At 38.1% G+C, this 18,362-nt stretch overlaps 1 protein-coding gene across 2 annotated transcripts in view; it reads left to right on the top strand.

The window, feature by feature from the left end:
- RELN (reelin) overlaps positions 1-18,362 on the top strand; it is a 475,458-nt gene that overhangs the window by 433,592 nt on the left and 23,504 nt on the right. For both annotated transcript variants that reach the window (XM_040644349.1, XM_040644350.1), the window contains exons 49-57: positions 224-417; positions 4,485-4,741; positions 7,326-7,480; positions 8,545-8,759; positions 10,879-11,056; positions 14,213-14,388; positions 14,540-14,646; positions 15,697-15,939; positions 16,493-16,668. In XM_040644349.1, the coding sequence (XP_040500283.1) occupies positions 224-417; positions 4,485-4,741; positions 7,326-7,480; positions 8,545-8,759; positions 10,879-11,056; positions 14,213-14,388; positions 14,540-14,646; positions 15,697-15,939; positions 16,493-16,668 (1,701 nt within the window). The remainder of the gene's footprint in view (positions 1-223; positions 418-4,484; positions 4,742-7,325; positions 7,481-8,544; positions 8,760-10,878; positions 11,057-14,212; positions 14,389-14,539; positions 14,647-15,696; positions 15,940-16,492; positions 16,669-18,362) is intronic.

Below are 18,362 nucleotides of genomic sequence, written 5' to 3'. Positions count from 1 at the left end.
ATGAAATCTCACAGTTTAGCAAATATTTGCTGAGTACCTGCTTTGTGCTAGAGGCCATGCTGGGAGCTAGGCTAATGCGAGAGATGATCCAAACACCAGAATTACAATACCATGGAACTTGTGTTACAAAAGAAATATAAAGAGGATGGAAGCCAGAGAAAACCTCTAACCTGCAATATGATTCTTTATCACTGTTTTGTTGGATTCTGCTTTTCTCCCTTAGGGTTGCAGTCGACTGCTAGTCACCGTGGATCTGAACCTCACCAATGCCGAATTTATCCAATTTTACTTCATGTACGGATGCCTGATTACACCAAACAACCGTAACCAAGGTGTTCTCCTGGAATATTCTGTCAACGGAGGCATTACCTGGAACCTGCTAATGGAAATTTTCTATGATCAATACAGTAAACCTGGGTTTGTATTCTACTTTATCTTTAATAATGAGTACATTGAGCAAAGATGGCTGATGAGGTCTGCCAGCTTCAATCATGGGGACTGCAGGGAACCTCGAACCATACCCATTGGTAGAGATCCATAAAGATAAGGTTTCTGAGATGGATAAGCAGCTGATTGGGGGTCTTATTTTAAGAACAGCTAGTTTTTTAATTCCAGAATAAAGTAAAATATGCTATCACACTGCCAGTCATGAATAGACCCTGTGCAAAAACCCATGTGAATTAACGAATATATGGCAATTAATTTCAACGACATTTTGGGAAAATAGAAACTGGAAGATGATTTATTTATTTATTTATTTATTTATTTATATAGTGTTCATTCCATTTTAGAGAATTGAGGACTTGGAAATACACACAATAAAATGTAAATATCCTTTAGAATCCTAGAGCCTATTTTTTAATTACTTATTTGAAAACCCTCACAATGGGTTTAACAGACACAATGTGTGAGTCACCTAAATATACATATTGTCAAAGGGCAAAAAGCAATCAATATGACCAATGAGAAAAGTTAAAAAGATCTTAAAAAACAAAAGAGCATATTTATTAAAGTGGAAGGAGAAGAGAGTAACAGAGAAAGAAGGTTGGAGGAGAGGCAAGAGCAGAGCAGAGGGGAAGAGAGGTGAAGGGAAAGGAGGAATGAACACGGCCCAATCAAAAAACATAGAATAATTAAAAGCACCCCAAAAGGAAGACAAAACATAGATAATCCCTTGGTGCTAAAAATTAGGTAAAATAAAAACAGTTAAAGAATCTTATAGATGGTCATTTAAATTCAATGTATCTGTTAAGAAGAGGTTCAGTTGTGAATAACAGAAAACCCCAAGTAACTTAAAGGGTTTTTTTCTCTCTTGTATAAATTAGATCCAGAAGAAAGTAGCCCAGGGCTGCTACAGCGGCTGCACAAGCACCAGAGACCCGGCTTCCTTCTACCTGATACTCTTGCCACGTTCAATACATGACCTCTATTTCGTGGCCCAAAAGGGTGACTCTGGCTCTCCACATTTCCGCGGGCAGGAGGGAGGATGGGCAAGAGGGGTGTGCTGTCTCTCTTTAAGGACACTTCCTAACAGTTGCCCCTATTTCCATTCACATTTCAGTAATCAGAACTTAGTCACAGAAACACACCCAGATCCAAGGGAGTCTGGACATACCATCTTTACTCTGGGTGACTGTTCACCTCGCTAAAAAGATGGGCTTCTATTATGAAGGAAGAAGGGGAAAATGGCAGTTGAGAAAATGCCAGCCACAAGCAAACGTTTTAAATCCTGCACTTGCATTAAAGTTGGACACCAATAAAGGAATCCAGAGAAGCTAAGAGGAACACAGAGTAATAGTGCAAAAAACATGCTCATCTATTAGTAGACAATAATAGATAAGCCAAGTAAACCTTTCCTTAGTCTTTATGAAGAAAGTTATAAAGACTGTCAGCTATGAGTTCCTGAACAATTAGCATAATATACAGAGAGAAGGAAGTTAATAGGATATAAACATAACTATCTGATCTATTTTACTTCTCTTGGGGAGAAAAAAATTGACCAAAGTAGGAACAGTGGTCATAATTTATTTAAACTTTCGACAGCCTTAGTTAGATAAATTTTCACTCCAAAGGTTTGTAAAATGTAGTTAAGGATTTATCAGAGAAAGGAAACTAATTTAGAAATAGGATAGAAGGGGAGCCTGGGTGGCTTAGTCGTTAAGCGTCTGCCTTCGGCTCAGGGCGTGATTCCGGCATTCTGGGATCGAGCCCCGCATCAGGCTCCTCTGCCAGAAGCCTGCTTCTTCCTCTTCCACTCCCCCTGCTTGTGTTCCCTGTCTCGCTGGCTGTCTCTATCTCTGTCAAATGAATAAATAAAATCTTAAAAAAAAAAAAAAAAAACAGGAAAGAAAAAAAAGATAAAGGTCATTGCTCTGGGTAAAGAAGTCTGGTTGTATGTCCCTCCAGAAGCAGATAGATTTCTGATATTATTTGATGCACTTTAAAACGTTAAACATGCCGGGGCACCTGGGTGGCACAGTCATTAAGCATCTGCCTTTGGCTCAGGGCGTGATCCCAGCGTTCCGGGATCGAGCCCCACATCAGGCTTCTCCGCTAGGAGCCTGCTTCTTTCTCTCCCACTCCCCCTGCTTGTGTTCCCTCTCTCGCTGGCTGTCTCTCTCTGTCAAATAAATAAATAAAATCTTTAAATCAATTAATTAATTAATTAAAATAAAATGTTAAACATGCCAAATCAATGCAGATAAGTTATAGAAAGATCTTACAAGGTGAGCATACAAAAAGGGGGCAAGAAGAGGTGCAGATGAACTTCAAAATTGAAATGCATGGGGAAATAAACTTTGGAAAAGATTATTTGCCTAAGCATTGATGGTCTCCAGAGTGCCAGTAACTATACAGGTAAGGATCTAGGATTCACAGTCTACACTTTCCTTGTGTACCCTTTGGTACACAAAATGCATCTTGGTCTTAGGGTTCACAAAATAAGGACATAGTCCTAAAAATATTTAAAATTCAAGGACTGAAAATCCAACCAAAAGCATCCTCAATTTGAGTGGATCTTGATTGGTCCCCATCTGGAATATGGCCTACTATTCTGGTCTCTATACCTCAAGAAAGACATAAAAGAGAAAAAAGGGAGGAAAAATAAAACCAACAAGGAGATACTATGTAAATAAAACTAAAATAATGAACCCTTTTCAGTGTGAAAGACAAAAACTAAAAGGGCCACCATCAAAGTCCTCAACTTAAGGGTTCTTCACAGGATGAATTTGAGCTTACTGGCCCTGTCTTGGCACACTAACACTAAGAGGCAGCATTTAAAAGTTAAGGAGGAGAGGGGCGCCTGGGTGGCACAGCGCTTAAGCGTCTGCCTTCGGCTCAGGGCGTGATCCCAGCGTGATGGGATCGAGCCCCACATCAGGCTCTTCTGCTGGAAGCCTGCTTCTTCCTCTCCCACTCCCCCTGCTTGTGTTCCCTCTCTCGCTGGCTGTCTCTATCTCTGTCGAATAAATAAATAAAAAATCTTTAAAAAAAAAAAAAATAAATAAATAAAAGTTAAGGAGGGTAAATTAGCATGGATAAAAAGATGGGAATTTATGCAAAGGAGATTAAACCACAGGAAATTATTTTCCCCAGCCAACTTCATGGTTGTGAATACAAGTTCAAAAGGGTTTGATACATTCTTGGGCTTTAAATGCATAATTGCGATTAAGGGGTATTTGAGACCTCATGTCTAGCTGGTTATGATTCATATTGGAGCATGGAGTCAGATTTGTTCATGTCTGTTCTTAGTGACTGGGTTGGGGACAGCATACTGGGCTTCTTAGCACATGGTTCTTATTTAGTATTTCTTAATACATTGTTTTCAATGAAACATAAAGACAAAGCCAATGTCAAACTACAGGCAACTGGTAAAGTAATTACAAAAAAACCTGCTATCAAGCGGGGAGCCCAAATGTCCTGCGACAATCCCAGTGTCTAAAATCTAAGCAAATTGCTGATACTCATGGAAGTAGAATGAAATCCAGGTGCCAGGGGAAGGAAGAGAGGAAACCAACCTGTAGGAGACAGAAAAAAAAGTTAGTCTTGGCTTATGTCTACCAAAGTGCATATCCCTAGGCCCACAGATCCAGAGATGCCCCGCGGCAAGCAGAAAATGGTAAAATTCCTTTAAGGCCTACCAGGGACAGTTAGAATAAGTAGGTAGTTCCAGAATTCTCGAATTTGTTCACATTCCTTTTCCCCAATTTAGGGACTCCTGGACCCTCATAAACTCAAACCGGTTTATCATGGTTTTTAAAAACTAAAATTTTTAAATTTTAAAAATTAAAATAAAATTTTAATTAATTTTTAAATTAAAATAAAATTTTAATTTTTAAATTAAATTTAAAATTTTTTAAATTTTATCTCATATCTTCCCCCCACCCACCACATGATTGTAACATCTTATCTCTTGTTGTAAATCTTTTACTCACATGAGATGTTTGACACAATTTCCCTCCCTCACCCCCATCATTTTCTCACAGATTTGTAAATATCCTTCTCCCTCCTGATGCTAAAGAGATTGCTACTCGCTTCCGCTGGTGGCAGCCAAGACACGACGGCCTGGATCAGAATGATTGGGCCATCGACAATGTCCTTATCTCAGGCTCTGCTGACCAGAGGACTGTCATGCTGGACACTTTCAGCAGCGCCCCTGTGCCCCAGCACGAGCGCTCCCCTGCAGACGCCGGTCCTGTCGGGAGAATTGCCTTCGACATGTTTATGGAGGATAAAACTGCAGGTACATTTTTCCCTAATGATAAATAAAAATCCAGAAATGTAGTGTAGACTGGGGTCCTTTCAAAAAAGTAGATTGTGAAGCCTCTTACAGATTCTTAAATAGTATAAAAACTGTGAAAAGGCTTTCACCCTCTTGTTTCTCTCAAACTTCCTGGCTTATGTTGTAACTAAATCTTTTCTTTCATTCAAGCAGCAAGAATGTTTTAATAAATAGCATTCTATAATAATACCTTTTTTTTTCTTAGAAACTCTTCATTTCTATGTTTCCTATATTTTCTCCTTTGGGTAGAAAGCCAACATATCCTAGCCATTTTTTCTAATATCCTAAGACAAGTGTCTTGTTTTGCTACATGTCAGATGCCTTTGGGATGGCATTTCATGTTTTCGAGAGTGTCTAAAGACCCTGCTGATTACTCTTCATTCTCTCTCGAAGTAGAACAGTGATGCTGGTGAACTAGAAAAGATGTCTCCATGCTATGCTCATTTTTAATGTCTTGTTTTTGTTTCATTTCATTGAAACTCTTCTGGTCACCTTTTTTAAAATGGTGTCTTCTTTCAAGGTTGTGGCTTTATCGTGCCACATCCTTGCTTATACTACAGAAAACATGGTATCCTTAAGCAAAGTAGTGATGTTTAATTATACAGCTCCTACCAACACTGCAAGTGTTGTCTGAAAGAGTTATCTGAAAATCGTTCTCTGAAGAAGGTTATTAAGGAGATTGACTTACACAGATCTGATTCAGACCTTGACTAAATTATTCATTTATTTTTTTCCCTGTGTGAGTTTCTGGTCAGAGAATAATTGATTCACTGCTTTTGTGTAAATAAAGGCACATAGAGATTATGTTTTCAAGTACCTAAAATGCGGTTTTTACTTTCGGCTTGGTTGGTGATGTACAATTGAAGAATGGTAACACTGGTTTTCTAGACACTGTAATATCTACTTACAGAAGTAGTTTCTGAAATTTCAGAAGAGATTGATGAGGTAGTTGATTAATGTACACCTGCTTTCATCAGGGTTGCAGAGTTCTGGCATGAAATAAAACATGTTCCCCGAATAAACTGCTGTGGGATATTCTTAATGGAATTCAAGTGTCTATGCACTTTGACTCTTGAGTAGTAGATGCAGGATTAAATGTAGCTCCAAATCCCATGAACCGGGATGGGATTTGGAATGAAAACTAACAGGTAATGGCAATGGCATTGTGTTAGCCATTTGAACCCAGATGTAAACTGCTTGTTCTGTGACATAGATTAACGCTCAGACGAACTCCAAAGGACACAACACGGTGAAGGCTGAGTTTCAGTTACATTGTTCGGTCCCTCCTCTGACTCCTCTGAGGCCATCCAACTCTGTGACTTGCCCAGGGACCCCAAGCCTCTGATTGTACCCATTCATCTCCATCATAAATGCTAGAGTTGACCAGGAAACTTTCAGAGAAAGAGACCTATAAAATGAGAGTATATCGTGCATTAGATGCAACTTATGGCTATGTTCCATTCCTAAACTTTCTGGGATAAAATCATGTTAAAAACACCTGTTTCAAAATTGAAAGGACATTGTGGGCAACGTGTGTGCGATTGAGAAACAGAAGGAGAGACAATAGGAAGTACTTTCACTAATCAGGTCATAGTCTTGCTGCCTACGTTTTCCTTAGACTCTTACAGGCTTGTTTTTAGTCACTTTGTTGAGGTATAATTGACATACAAAAAGCTGTTGATTTTAATGTATACAACTTGATGAGTTTGGAGATAAGTATACACCCATGAAACCATCACCACAATCAAGGTCATAAATTGATCAATCACCTCCTAAAGTTTTCTCACACAGCCCCCCCCCCCGTTTTTTATAACCTTCTTAGCAAATTTTTAAGTATACAATACAGTATTGGTAACTATAGGCCCTCTGTCACACAGTAGATCTCCAGAACTTATTGCCCTCTATTCCTGAAACTTCATACCCTTTGACTGACACTTGTCTATTTCTCCCTCTCCCTAGCCCCTAATAACTGCTATTCTACTCTCTGGTTCTATGAGTTTGACTATTATAATTTGTTTAATTACCCAGATGTCACTACCAGAATTTGAGTAGAAATAGCTAACTCACTTTGCTATCATATTACTAAAAACTCTTTGTCCTTCTTTAAATCCTGACTAAAAGTTAAATATCTATCAGAAAAGAATTGGTATAGGGACACCTGGCTGGCTTAGTCGGAAGAGCATGTGACTCTTGATCTTGGGGTCATAAGTTCAAGCCCCACATTGGGTGTAGAGATTACTAAAAAATTAAATAAATAAACTTAAAAAAAAAGAATTGATATACATGTCCCTCTACTTTTCATTTATAACACATACAATATACATTTTTTCTAAATGTAGACTTACAATGTTGGATAGTAGGTGTATCTCAACCTCCTAGTATCCATGTTCCTAAAATGATATGCTTACGTTAGTGTTTCACGTGTGAATTGTATATAATGTAAGAGAGATTTCTACTGAAAATAATATGAGATCTTGCTTAAAGTGAAAGTTTGCTTCAAGTAATTTTGCCATAACTTTGTCATAAATTTTTTTGTTCATTTAAGTGAATGAGCATTGGCTATTCCACGACGACTGCACGGTAGAAAGATTCTGTGACTCCCCTGATGGTGTCATGATTTGCGGCAGCCATGATGGAAGAGAAGTATACGCAGTGACCCATGACCTGACCCCCACGGAAGGCTGGATCATGCAGTTCAAGGTGAAAATGTTATGGTTACATAAATAACCATCCACTAGCAATATAAAAATGAAAAAGGAATATATAGAGACAAAGATCAGACAACATTTCATTGACTTAATCTATACTTTGAAAAATAAAATGTAATGTTTTGGTAATGTACATCTCAACTATATATAACTTCATGATTAAAAGTGATTAAGATGATTTTACTTCTGAACTATGCCAAGGTAAAACTTTCATAAATGTGTTTCTGCTCGGGATTAAATACTGATAGAGCAAAATAATGACAATAAAAAGGTAGGATACTGATTTCAATTCCCAGAGTCTAAATCATTATATGGCTTAGCCAATTTCTTCCTTTAAGAGGAGCTTAAAGCTCTTATGGTTGTAACTACTTTTTTTTTTTTATGAGAGCACTTTAATATTTCTAGAGAAAGAAAATTCTAGAAAACAAAGGCATGATTATAGTGCCAACATCAGTTTTAGCCAAGATTTTATGTCAACCAATTTATTTTATGTCAACTAAATTATGGTCTACCTCACTCCCACTGTATTAACAACAAATGTCGCAGTATGCCTATCTGCGTCAACCAAGGGTATTGTGCCTTATTAAAAGTACCTTCTGTTATCACTTCATTGCATCTTACTTGTAGTCGAAAGTGATTTATGGAGAGTCATAAATTGTACAACAAAATAGTAAACTTGGAAAAGCTGTTAGCAATCCTTCTTGGTCAAGCATTCTGCCAAATAGAAGTGCCAGACCATTAGCACAACAAACAACAATTTGTAAGAGTGGGCCCAGGCCTTCCAAGGCAATCGGCCAACCATGGCAGAAGCACAGCTTTCAGCTTCTCTCCAAAGTCCCTGCACAATATATTTGGCACTTTCTATAATTTGTCACCTTGGGCAACCACCTCAACTCCCCCGTCCATCAGCAGCACAGATAATGAACCTGAAAATACAGGATAGATGTGGGGCAGCGTCTGCGTAGGGACCAGTAACTTTCTTGTTGCCAAGTCCTTAGAGCAGAAACATGTAATATGGTTTTAATACTTTAACAATATTTCTTTTCTGTGTATTAGATCTCTGTTGGATGTAAAGTATCTGAAAAAGTTGCCCAGAATCAAGTTCATGTGCAGTATTCTACCGACTTTGGTGTGAGCTGGAATTATCTGGTCCCTCAGTGCTTACCTGCAGACCCCAAATGTTCTGGAAGTGTTTCTCAGCCATCTGTGTTCTTTCCAACCAAAGGCTGGAAAAGGATCACCTACCCACTCCCTGAAAGCTTAGTGGGGAAGTAAGTAAAAAGTTAAAATAAAGCCTGGTTCCAAGCATCTAGAAGTTCATTAGGGACACCTGTTGAGCCTGAAATTTTGTGTAATTGTGGGTAAAATGCTCTCTTACCCTAACTCTAAAGGTTCTCCAATTGGTGACCTCCACGATGAGCTACCTTGAAGAGACCTCAAGTTCTAATCCTCAGACTTGGGCCTTGGCAAGCCCTTCCATTTCCCAGGCTTTAATCTCTAAACATGGGGACATAACAATAGTGATAGTCTTAAGAGCCACATGAAAAGGTGTATGCTTCCCCATGGATCTTGTAGACTGTGGTCCACCATGCATCACATGCTTTCCGTATTACTGCCTTGTCACTCCATAGATGGAGCCAGGAGCAAATCCTAACTGGTCATGCTATTTGTACAAATCCTAATTCTTCATGCTATCTGTGCAAGTGTGGTTTGTAGATTTCATTTTTCTCTTACCAAATCATTACGTTTTGCACCTGCAGTGAAAAGTCATTAGCCTGGAGCAGTGGTGAGCCGAGATGATTAAACTGTTCTCTGAGAAGTCTGTGGATAAGTTAATTTAAAGCAATTCCAAAAGATTTCCCTTTAACTGTAAAATTAGGAAAAAAAGATACACTGGAGAAAATGGCAGGCATACCTCCACCATACGAATCTTAGAGCCTGGCTAAATGCAAAACCATCTTATGAAACAGAATTATGATATATGACAAGAACATATAGAGGTGCATGCACTTGGCTTTTCCAGCGTGCCATAAATATCATTTACTACATGATCATTCACTGTTTCCTGGAACAAATCTAAAGGGCTTCGTCACTTAACTTGCTAGGAAATTAGATCAGGATATTTCCTGCTGCAGGTAACAGAAAACCCAATTCAAAGGACTCAATTAAAAATGAAATGTATTATATCTATAATGAAAAAATCCAAAGATAAGTGGACTCTAGCATGGGTTGATTCACGAGCTCAAGAATGTCTTCAAGGACATTGTTACTTCTTTCTTTCTTACTCTGACTCTTGCTGCACTGTTCACACATTGGTGTCACACTCAGCCCTCATGAACATAAATGGCTTCCAGAAAACTGAAGCAGAACGCATCCTTACCTATGTAAGGTAGGTAAGAGAAAGGAAGAGAAAGAGTTGCTTTTCTTTCAGAGCCATGGCAACCACCTCCTCGCATCCCAGTGGTACGAATTAGCTCAAGAAAGCCCATCCCTGACTCAGTCAATGGCTAGGGGAGTTATCTTACTCACACAACTCACCTGGGGTGAAATGGGTGCTGGGTAGACACCACGATGTCATTGCTTCATTTTCCCCCCTCCCATCCTCTCTCTTTTTTTATAATGAGGTATAACTTACGTTCAGCAAGGTGCACACATCTTAATCGTGTAATCCATGTAGCCACTACGTAAAACAAGATACAGAACATTTACATCACCCCAGAAAGTCTCCTCATGCACCTTGAACTCTTTACACCAAAACAGTGCAGCATATTTTGATATAGGGTTAATTATGAGGCTTGTGTTTTCCCCAGAAGACAGAGAAGAGCAAAGATGAAATCAAAATCTCGGGGAAATTGCCCTTTAAAAAACCCTTTCACAATTGTTTTCTAATTAGCGGAGCTGTTCTGAGAATATTGATTATCTTTGGGGATTCAGAAGTTGCTGTTTCCTGACCACCTGAGGGCTGTGTGCATGCTGACAAGTCTCTCTGTCAGAGGATTCACTCACCTTCTGTACAATCTCAGAAATGCAGTTACTGGGTCTAAATGGCGACACAACCACTGGACTCCAGCTCATAAGCAACTTCATGTATAATAGTTACAGATTTGTGTCTTAAAATGTTCCTATTACTTGAAGTAGAGATTCCACTGCATTTTCATTTTGTTTTACAAGTTTGCTTACAGATCATAAAATTTAAATGAACCTAGCTTTAAATGTCCATTACTAGAAATAGATAATGATAGTCAGAAAGCTTTTTTTATTAACCCATTTCATCCTGCAAGAGTGTCTTAAATTTTTTTCCGCTCTTGAGCACTGAATGTACATGTAGGAAAATGGACCTGAATAAAATTAACTTTGGTTCTCACTCCTTTGCTTTTGTGTTGTCAATAGTCCAGTAAGATTGAGGTTCTACCAGAAGTACTCAGATATGCAGTGGGCAATCGATAATTTCTACCTGGGCCCTGGATGCTTGGACAACTGTAGAGGCCATGGAGATTGCTTAAAGGAACAGTGCATCTGTGATCCGGGATACTCTGGGCCCAACTGCTACTTGACTCTCACTCTGAAGGTAACGTTGAAGCCCCCGAAGGAAACATTTACTCGCACTGCAGGTCATGCCTGAAGAAACATTGTCAGTGTGAGACTAATACTTTAGAACAGCATTCTTTGGGGACCCCAGTAAATAAATCCTTCAGATGGCAACTAAAGAATGTCTTAGGTTTCTTTAGATACAAGAATATTAGGATGGCCTCTAGTACAATTTATCAGTTTATAAAATAAACCCAGACTGTGTCAATGAAAGAACATAAATACTCTGCTTTTTTTAAAGCAGACTCCTAATTTGAAATCAATATGAAGTCTTCACTTTTTCAGTAGATGTACTGTTTGAAGGAAGATGCTGATGTGAAATGAAGCAAATAACCTACATTTATTATCGCAGAGAAACAAATTTTCAAAAATGACTGAACAGTACCTGAAATTTTTTACTGAATTATAATTGACATACAATGTTATTTTAGTTTCAGGTATGCAACACAGTGGTTGGTCAATTCTGTACATTACTCAGTGCTCACCGCAATAAGCGTGGTCCCCATTATGTCACCATCCAAAGTCATTACAAGATTATCACTACCTGCATTTTCGTTCAGAAAATCCAGTGTTCTGATGTGCTGACTGCTGAAATGTGGTTGTGTGTTAAGAGTGGAGAGGTCATTCTTGGAAACTTTAGCTGTTACATCATTATTTAACGTGTAAAGTAAAGACAGTTGCCCACGCAGCTGCCATATAAGCATTTTATTTCTGTGAACAAATATAGTACATTCGTCATTGCAATTACAGAAAAACGACTAAGCCAAAAAAGCACAAGTGGCTGAAATCAAACATGTAAGTGGCAAACTATGTAAACCAAACCCATTCTGCCATTTTTTTTTCTGTAAGACACCAACAACTTTGACTAATGAATCATCGAACTTTACATCAAAACCCAGGGATGTACTGTATGGTGACTAACATAATATAATAAAAAAATATTATTATAATATAAAAAAATAAAATAAAAAAGACACCAACAACTCTGGAATTAATAAGTTAAAAAAATAACATTGGAGCAATGCTCACTTGTGTCTGAAGCTGTTGGTCTCTTTGTTATCAAATGAGGTTCTAACATGAGAATCCTAGCCACAGACAATAAATTAACTTAAAAAAAATCTAGTTTCCTTCCTGAACATTCAAATTTCATTAGTATTCTTCAGTTGGATAAGAAATTATACAAGTCTATATTATGAACTCCAATCAGACCTAGAATTTCTTTTTTTTTTATGTTTTTTTTTAATGTTTTTTTATTATATCATGTTAGTCACCATACAGTACATCCCTGGTTTCTGATGTAAAGTTCGATGATTCATTAGTTGTGTATAACACCCTAGAATTTCTTTTTTTTTTTTAAGATTTTATTTTATTTTATTCGACAGAGATAGAGACAGCCAGCAAGAGAGGGAACACAAGCAGGGGGAGTGGGAGAGGAAGAAGCAGGCTCCTAGTGGAGGAGCCTGATGTGGGGCTCAATCCCAGAACGCCGGGATCACGCCCTGAGCCAAAGGCAGACGCTTAACCACTGTGCCACCCAGGCGCCCCAACACCCTAGAATTTCTAATAAGCGTTTACATGGTTAACGGTGCATGTCTTCTGACTCTTGTGTTCTTACGGGTAAACATCCATTTTTAAAATTGCATTTATTTGCTGGGGCGCCTGGGTGGCTCAGTCACTTAAGCGTCCAACTCTCAGTTCAAGTCTTGATCTCAGGGCCGCGAGGTCAAGCCCTGCATTGGGTGCCACGCTGGGCGTGGAGCCTACTTTTAAAAAAAGTGCATTTATTTGCTCACATCAGTAAGGGAAGGTAAGACTGACACGTGCCTACATGACCGTAACTCTAAAGATGATTATGTTCTGAGCTTCAAGAAAGTCCATTTAAATCATTTTAACTACACAGTAAGATACCAACTAGACAACTCATCTAAAGAAATGAAAAAGTGCAGGTTTTCTATATTGAGTTACTGCAATTGAAGTTTTAACAAATTGTTTTCATGATACATCATTTCTATCATTTAAGAAACAAAAAAGGTATGCTTTCATCATACCTCAACACAGTACAAAACTATTATGGACAAAATGAATAGAAAAATCAAGGTGTTTACAATGATGCGAGGGGATGAAATAATTTTGCATAAAATGCAGCCATAACGAACCCTAATATTTTAGTTATCTACTCTCTTTGGAAAATAGACTCTTCCTGGTTGTTGATCATTCTTAGTTAGAATAAACTGGAGACCTGGTAAAATATTCTGTATTTTGAGTATTCCTCATCATCATCCTGAATCTTGACCCTGGTAAACATGTAAAACCTGACTTCCAAGGTTGATTTTCTTTTGACTGCATACAAAAACTTTGGTTTCAAACGTCCCTGCCTAACCATATAGACCTTCCAAGTTCACACTGTCCCAGAAGCTAAAGCAGTCTCCAAAGTGGGGGGGGGGGCACACACTCCTGGGGAAAAACAAAATAATCCACTGAAAAATGTTAAGGAAAAAAGTGCTAGAACATCTGTTTTATTATATCTTATTTCTCTAAATTTTCATTTTTTTGTGCATGTTTCATGATATCATAATAAATTACAATTGTACTTTTATATGCAATATAGATAAATGTATACATTTGGAGAAAATATACCTAAGTAACTTCACAAATAAGAATGTTACTATAGTCAATTTGCAGTTGTTTCATTTTAAGATTCTAGGCTTTAGGGACACCTGGGTGGCTCAGTTGGTTAAGCGTCTGCCTTCAGCTCAGGTCATGACCCTGAGGTCCTGGGATAGAGCCCCACATCGAGCTCCCTGCTCAGCAGGGAGTCTGCTTCTCCCTCTCCCTCTGCCACTGCCCCTGCTTTTGCTCTCTCTCTCTCTAAATAAATAAAATCTTTATTTAAAAAAGATTCTAGACTTAAAATTCCAATAATTAAACATTATTGAATCACTTTAAATGATCTTAATATATGATGAAAAAGAAAGTTATAGGGATATCTTGCTTTTTTTTTTTAATATCTTCAGAAAAGCATTTGAAATCAGCCCTTTTTTTTTAAAGTCCAAGCTGAAACTGTGTTGTCTAAACTATTCCATAGTTATTTTCTGAAATTGTTACTTTTAATCACATCCCACTTATTTTTTTCCAGACTTTCCTGAAGGAACGCTTTGACAGTGAAGAAATCAAGCCTGATTTATGGATGTCCTTAGAAGGTGGAAGTACTTGTACCGAGTGTGGGATTCTTGCCGAGGACACTGCACTCTATTTTGGGGGATCCACCGTGAGACAAGCTATTACTCAAGATTTGGATCTCAGGGGGGCCAAGTAAGTCGTTTTTTGTTATTTTTACTGCACCATCGCAAGTTGGCCCCAACGTAAGGAACACATTTATGGGAGAAGCTGTTATCCAGGACTTGAGCAGACTATTTGTTCTAATTCACTATTCTGATGGATAATAATATGTGCTTGCATTCAGATTCCTGCAATACTGGGGGCGCATCGGTAGTGAGAACAACATGACCTCCTGCCATCGGCCCATCTGCCGGAAGGAAGGCGTGCTGTTGGACTACTCTACCGATGGAGGCACGTTTCAGGGGTGAAAGCCACACCTTGGAGCAGATTCCCAGTTTACATCCAGTGCCCCTCCAGAAAAGTTTCTGCAAAGCTTTGCTGCTTTTGCAGTGAGAATAGCGAAAATCACAAAGAGAAAGCTACAGATCTTAGTCATGTTTCACTTCCGTACATGCGGCCTGTGTGTCCCACAGAATCTACTCACAGGGGGAGAAGAGAGAAATCACACTAAAAAATAAGCTCCAAGCTTTATGAATAAAGAAAAAAAAATCTGTGTAACTGAAGTTTGATAATAAATGATACAATTAAGTAAATTTTATATGGTTTCCAAGTAAGATCATTTTTTAAACATTTTAAAAGCTTGTGTGTGGACAAGCTTTTATAAACCTATAAGAAAACTACTGTGAAAGAAGATAGTCTGAATTCATGAGTCTTTCAAAGAATATTTTAATAAAATTCTATTGTATTATTTTGAAGTAGCTGAAACCAAACCGAAAATACCATGCAATCCTTAGAAGATCGGTTTCAGCAGATAGGTATCATTTGAATAACTAACAAAGAAATACATGAACTTAAAGTATTTTAGGGTATGCAAAAGTGTTTCCTTAAGTAATTTAAACATCCCACCTACAGTCTTATCAACTGATAAGAGGGAAAGTTCTTATCAGTCCAACAAGATAAAAATTGCCTAGAATTAAAATAGCTATATTAAAAGATTAAGTTACTAGGAGTTCCTGTCCAGAAACATACAAAACACAGATGTATCTCATTATTTATGAAAAATAATGCATGTAGCAACCTGAAACAAAATTTTAAGAACAGAAAATACATAATTTTTACTTCGGTGTTTTTATTTTTGGCCAAATATTTCTAACTACCCTTCCCCTCATACCATCAGCCTGATTTTGAAACAGTGGTGAACACTTACATTAAAGTCAGTGAAATCAACTCTCATTTCCTGGTTGAAGATTTCTCTGGGAGGCTTACGGTAGCTACAGTCTACTGTTGCTTTGCGGAGTTTTTTCCAGATACGTTACTACGTTGGTGTATTTGTTACTATAGGAATTACTTGGACTTTGCTCCATGAGATGGATTACCAGAAATACATCTCTGTTCGACACGACTACATACTCCTTCCTGAGGACGCCCTCACCAACACGACTCGACTTCGCTGGTGGCAGCCTTTTGTGACCAGCAATGGACTCGTGGTCTCTGGAGTGGAGCGTGCGCAGTGGGCACTAGACAACATACTGATTGGGGGAGCAGAAATCAATCCTAGTCAACTGGTCGACACTTTTGACGATGGTAAGAATTTTGTGAGCCTCTTGTCTGCTTATGTCTTTAGATGAGTTACTACATGAAAAGCATTCAGAAGAGGAGCACATATTCACTGCTCAACAAATGGTAGCTATTCTTTCACCCAGTGGCTTATAAATCTTCAAAATTAACTTTGTTGAAATGTCAACTGAGAATTTAATAAATTCTATTAAAGGCAAAATGTCTAGATCTAAACATAATATGAAATTTCAGTATCCAAAATAATTTTAGTTTCCTTAGAAATTTCTGCACCACGGAGATGCACATTGCCTTGTTTACAAAGTGTGCCAAACATTTTGTAATGGTGCAAGTCAATAGACTAGCAGTTACGTTTTTTAACTTGGGTAATCATTATGCGAGCATTTAATACTGTTTTCTAAATTTGATTAATCACCTTGGATTTATATATTATACCGATTACATAAAAATCATTCTTAAAGAGTAAGCAAAAAGGCAGAGCATAGACATTTAAGTAATTCGACAATAAACCAATCAGTTCAAGAGAGTAACATGCCATATTGCTTCCAATTTACCTTAACAGAAGGTACTTCCCATGAAGAAAACTGGAGTTTTTACCCTAATGCAGTAAGGACGGCAGGATTCTGTGGCAATCCATCCTTCCACCTCTACTGGCCAAATAAAAAGAAGGACAAGACTCACAATGCGCTCTCCTCCAGAGAACTCATTATACAGCCAGGATATATGATGCAGTTTAAAGTAAGAGGAAGTGGCTCTTTCAGACAGAACATAGCATTGCATTTGGGGTTGGAGGGTGGGGAGAATGCTTACTTGAACAACTTTAAGGAAATGATTGATTTCATTCATTAAAAGGGACTCTATCTTATGAATAAAAGAAGTAACCTTTAGCTAAGACCTTTATCGGATAGGATTATTTGAGCATAGATAAAATCAATTAGCATGTTGGGACATAGCAAGAAATGTAACTGTATTGTATTTCATGTATATAATCTTGAGTTCAGTTTCCCAAACCCTGGAAATCAAGAGCTCATATAGGTACCTCTGCCTTCTCTGCCTATTTCTCTCTCTCTTTCACACACACACACACACACACACACACAATTTATGTACCTCTTTCTCTTACTCTACACTAATTTCATATATTAAGCCACTTTCTATCCTTTTCCATCATGTCTCTCTACTTTTTTTGTCTGACTTCTAAACACAAACATATGCAGTAGCCCAAATCCTCAGATTTAAGAAGGACTGTCAAATCCTCAGATTTAAGAAGGACTCTCAAATCCTTTATATGCAAATTTTATTCATAGAGGAGGTTAAAAGAGAAGTCATAGGAGAGCATTAATAGATAATCAGAAAGATAAAGCAATATCAATTGATGTTTTTCTCATTATAAAACATTTTTTTAAAAAGGGTATTACAGAAATACACTTTGTTACTAGATCATTTTAAAGACAAACATTGGTTGTTTATTTAAAACATTTATTAAATGTTTTAAAAAGATGTCCTACAATGATGGTTCATAGTAAGAATCCTTTCTAGCAGGAATAAAAATGTATTCACAGCTGGTAGGAGAGAGAAATGGGGAGCTATCGTTTAATGGGTATAGAGCTTCAGTTTTGCAAGATTTAAAATTCAGATCTTTTGCAAAAAAGAGGGGATAGGGGTATTCACTGTTTTCCTCAGCTTTATGTTAAACTTTCCTTCAGAGACTAAAGGGTGAGGAAATATCCCCAAATGCTATCACTTCCTAGGACTATCCTTAACTTAGTGGCATGAAGGTTGCTAAAGGTAATATCCAGTGATACACCACCCCTAATTCCAAGCCACCTCCCTTAGGAGTGAAGATTTTCCTCTAGCAGGCCCACACTGGGCGCCTATCAAAGTCATCATATTGGATTAAGTTGATTGGAGCTTTCTGTCTTGCTGCCTCTGTCAACCCAGGACTGAAGAGATGGACATCTTCTTCTCTAACCAAATCCATTTGTTTAAAAAAAGAAAAACAGTTGACCCCAGAAATATAATACTTAAAGTATCACCAACACTGCATTTTTCTAAGTCACCATAGACTTTTTCTAAACTTCACCTGTTTCTTACCTTTCCTTTCTGATCTGTACCCCTGGGCATTGTCGTCTTTGCCCTCCCCAGCTGGTGCCATCATGCTCTTGTCCCTTGGCCCTGGGTTCTCTGCCAGTTCTCCTTTTACCTCCTTGGAATCTACTTCTGCCTCCTTTCTGGCTTTTCTTCTTCCTGCATCCCTCTAGATGTCAGCATTTTGCAGTCCTTCTCCACTCTCTTCTCTCTTAGATATTCTCCCCATTGGGAATTCCATTCATCCTTTGGCTTCTGGTATATCTTTAAGACAGCTCCCAGATCTGCCTTTCCAATCTTGACTGGTTCACCAACAATTAATTCAGTACTTTTACATTCTGTGT

This window comes from Ursus maritimus, unplaced genomic scaffold, assembly GCF_017311325.1.
Source record: "Ursus maritimus isolate PB19 unplaced genomic scaffold, ASM1731132v1 scaffold_3, whole genome shotgun sequence".
In the NCBI taxonomy this organism is placed as follows: domain Eukaryota; kingdom Metazoa; phylum Chordata; class Mammalia; order Carnivora; family Ursidae; genus Ursus; species Ursus maritimus.
This window is presented reverse-complemented; position numbering and strand designations above follow the sequence as displayed.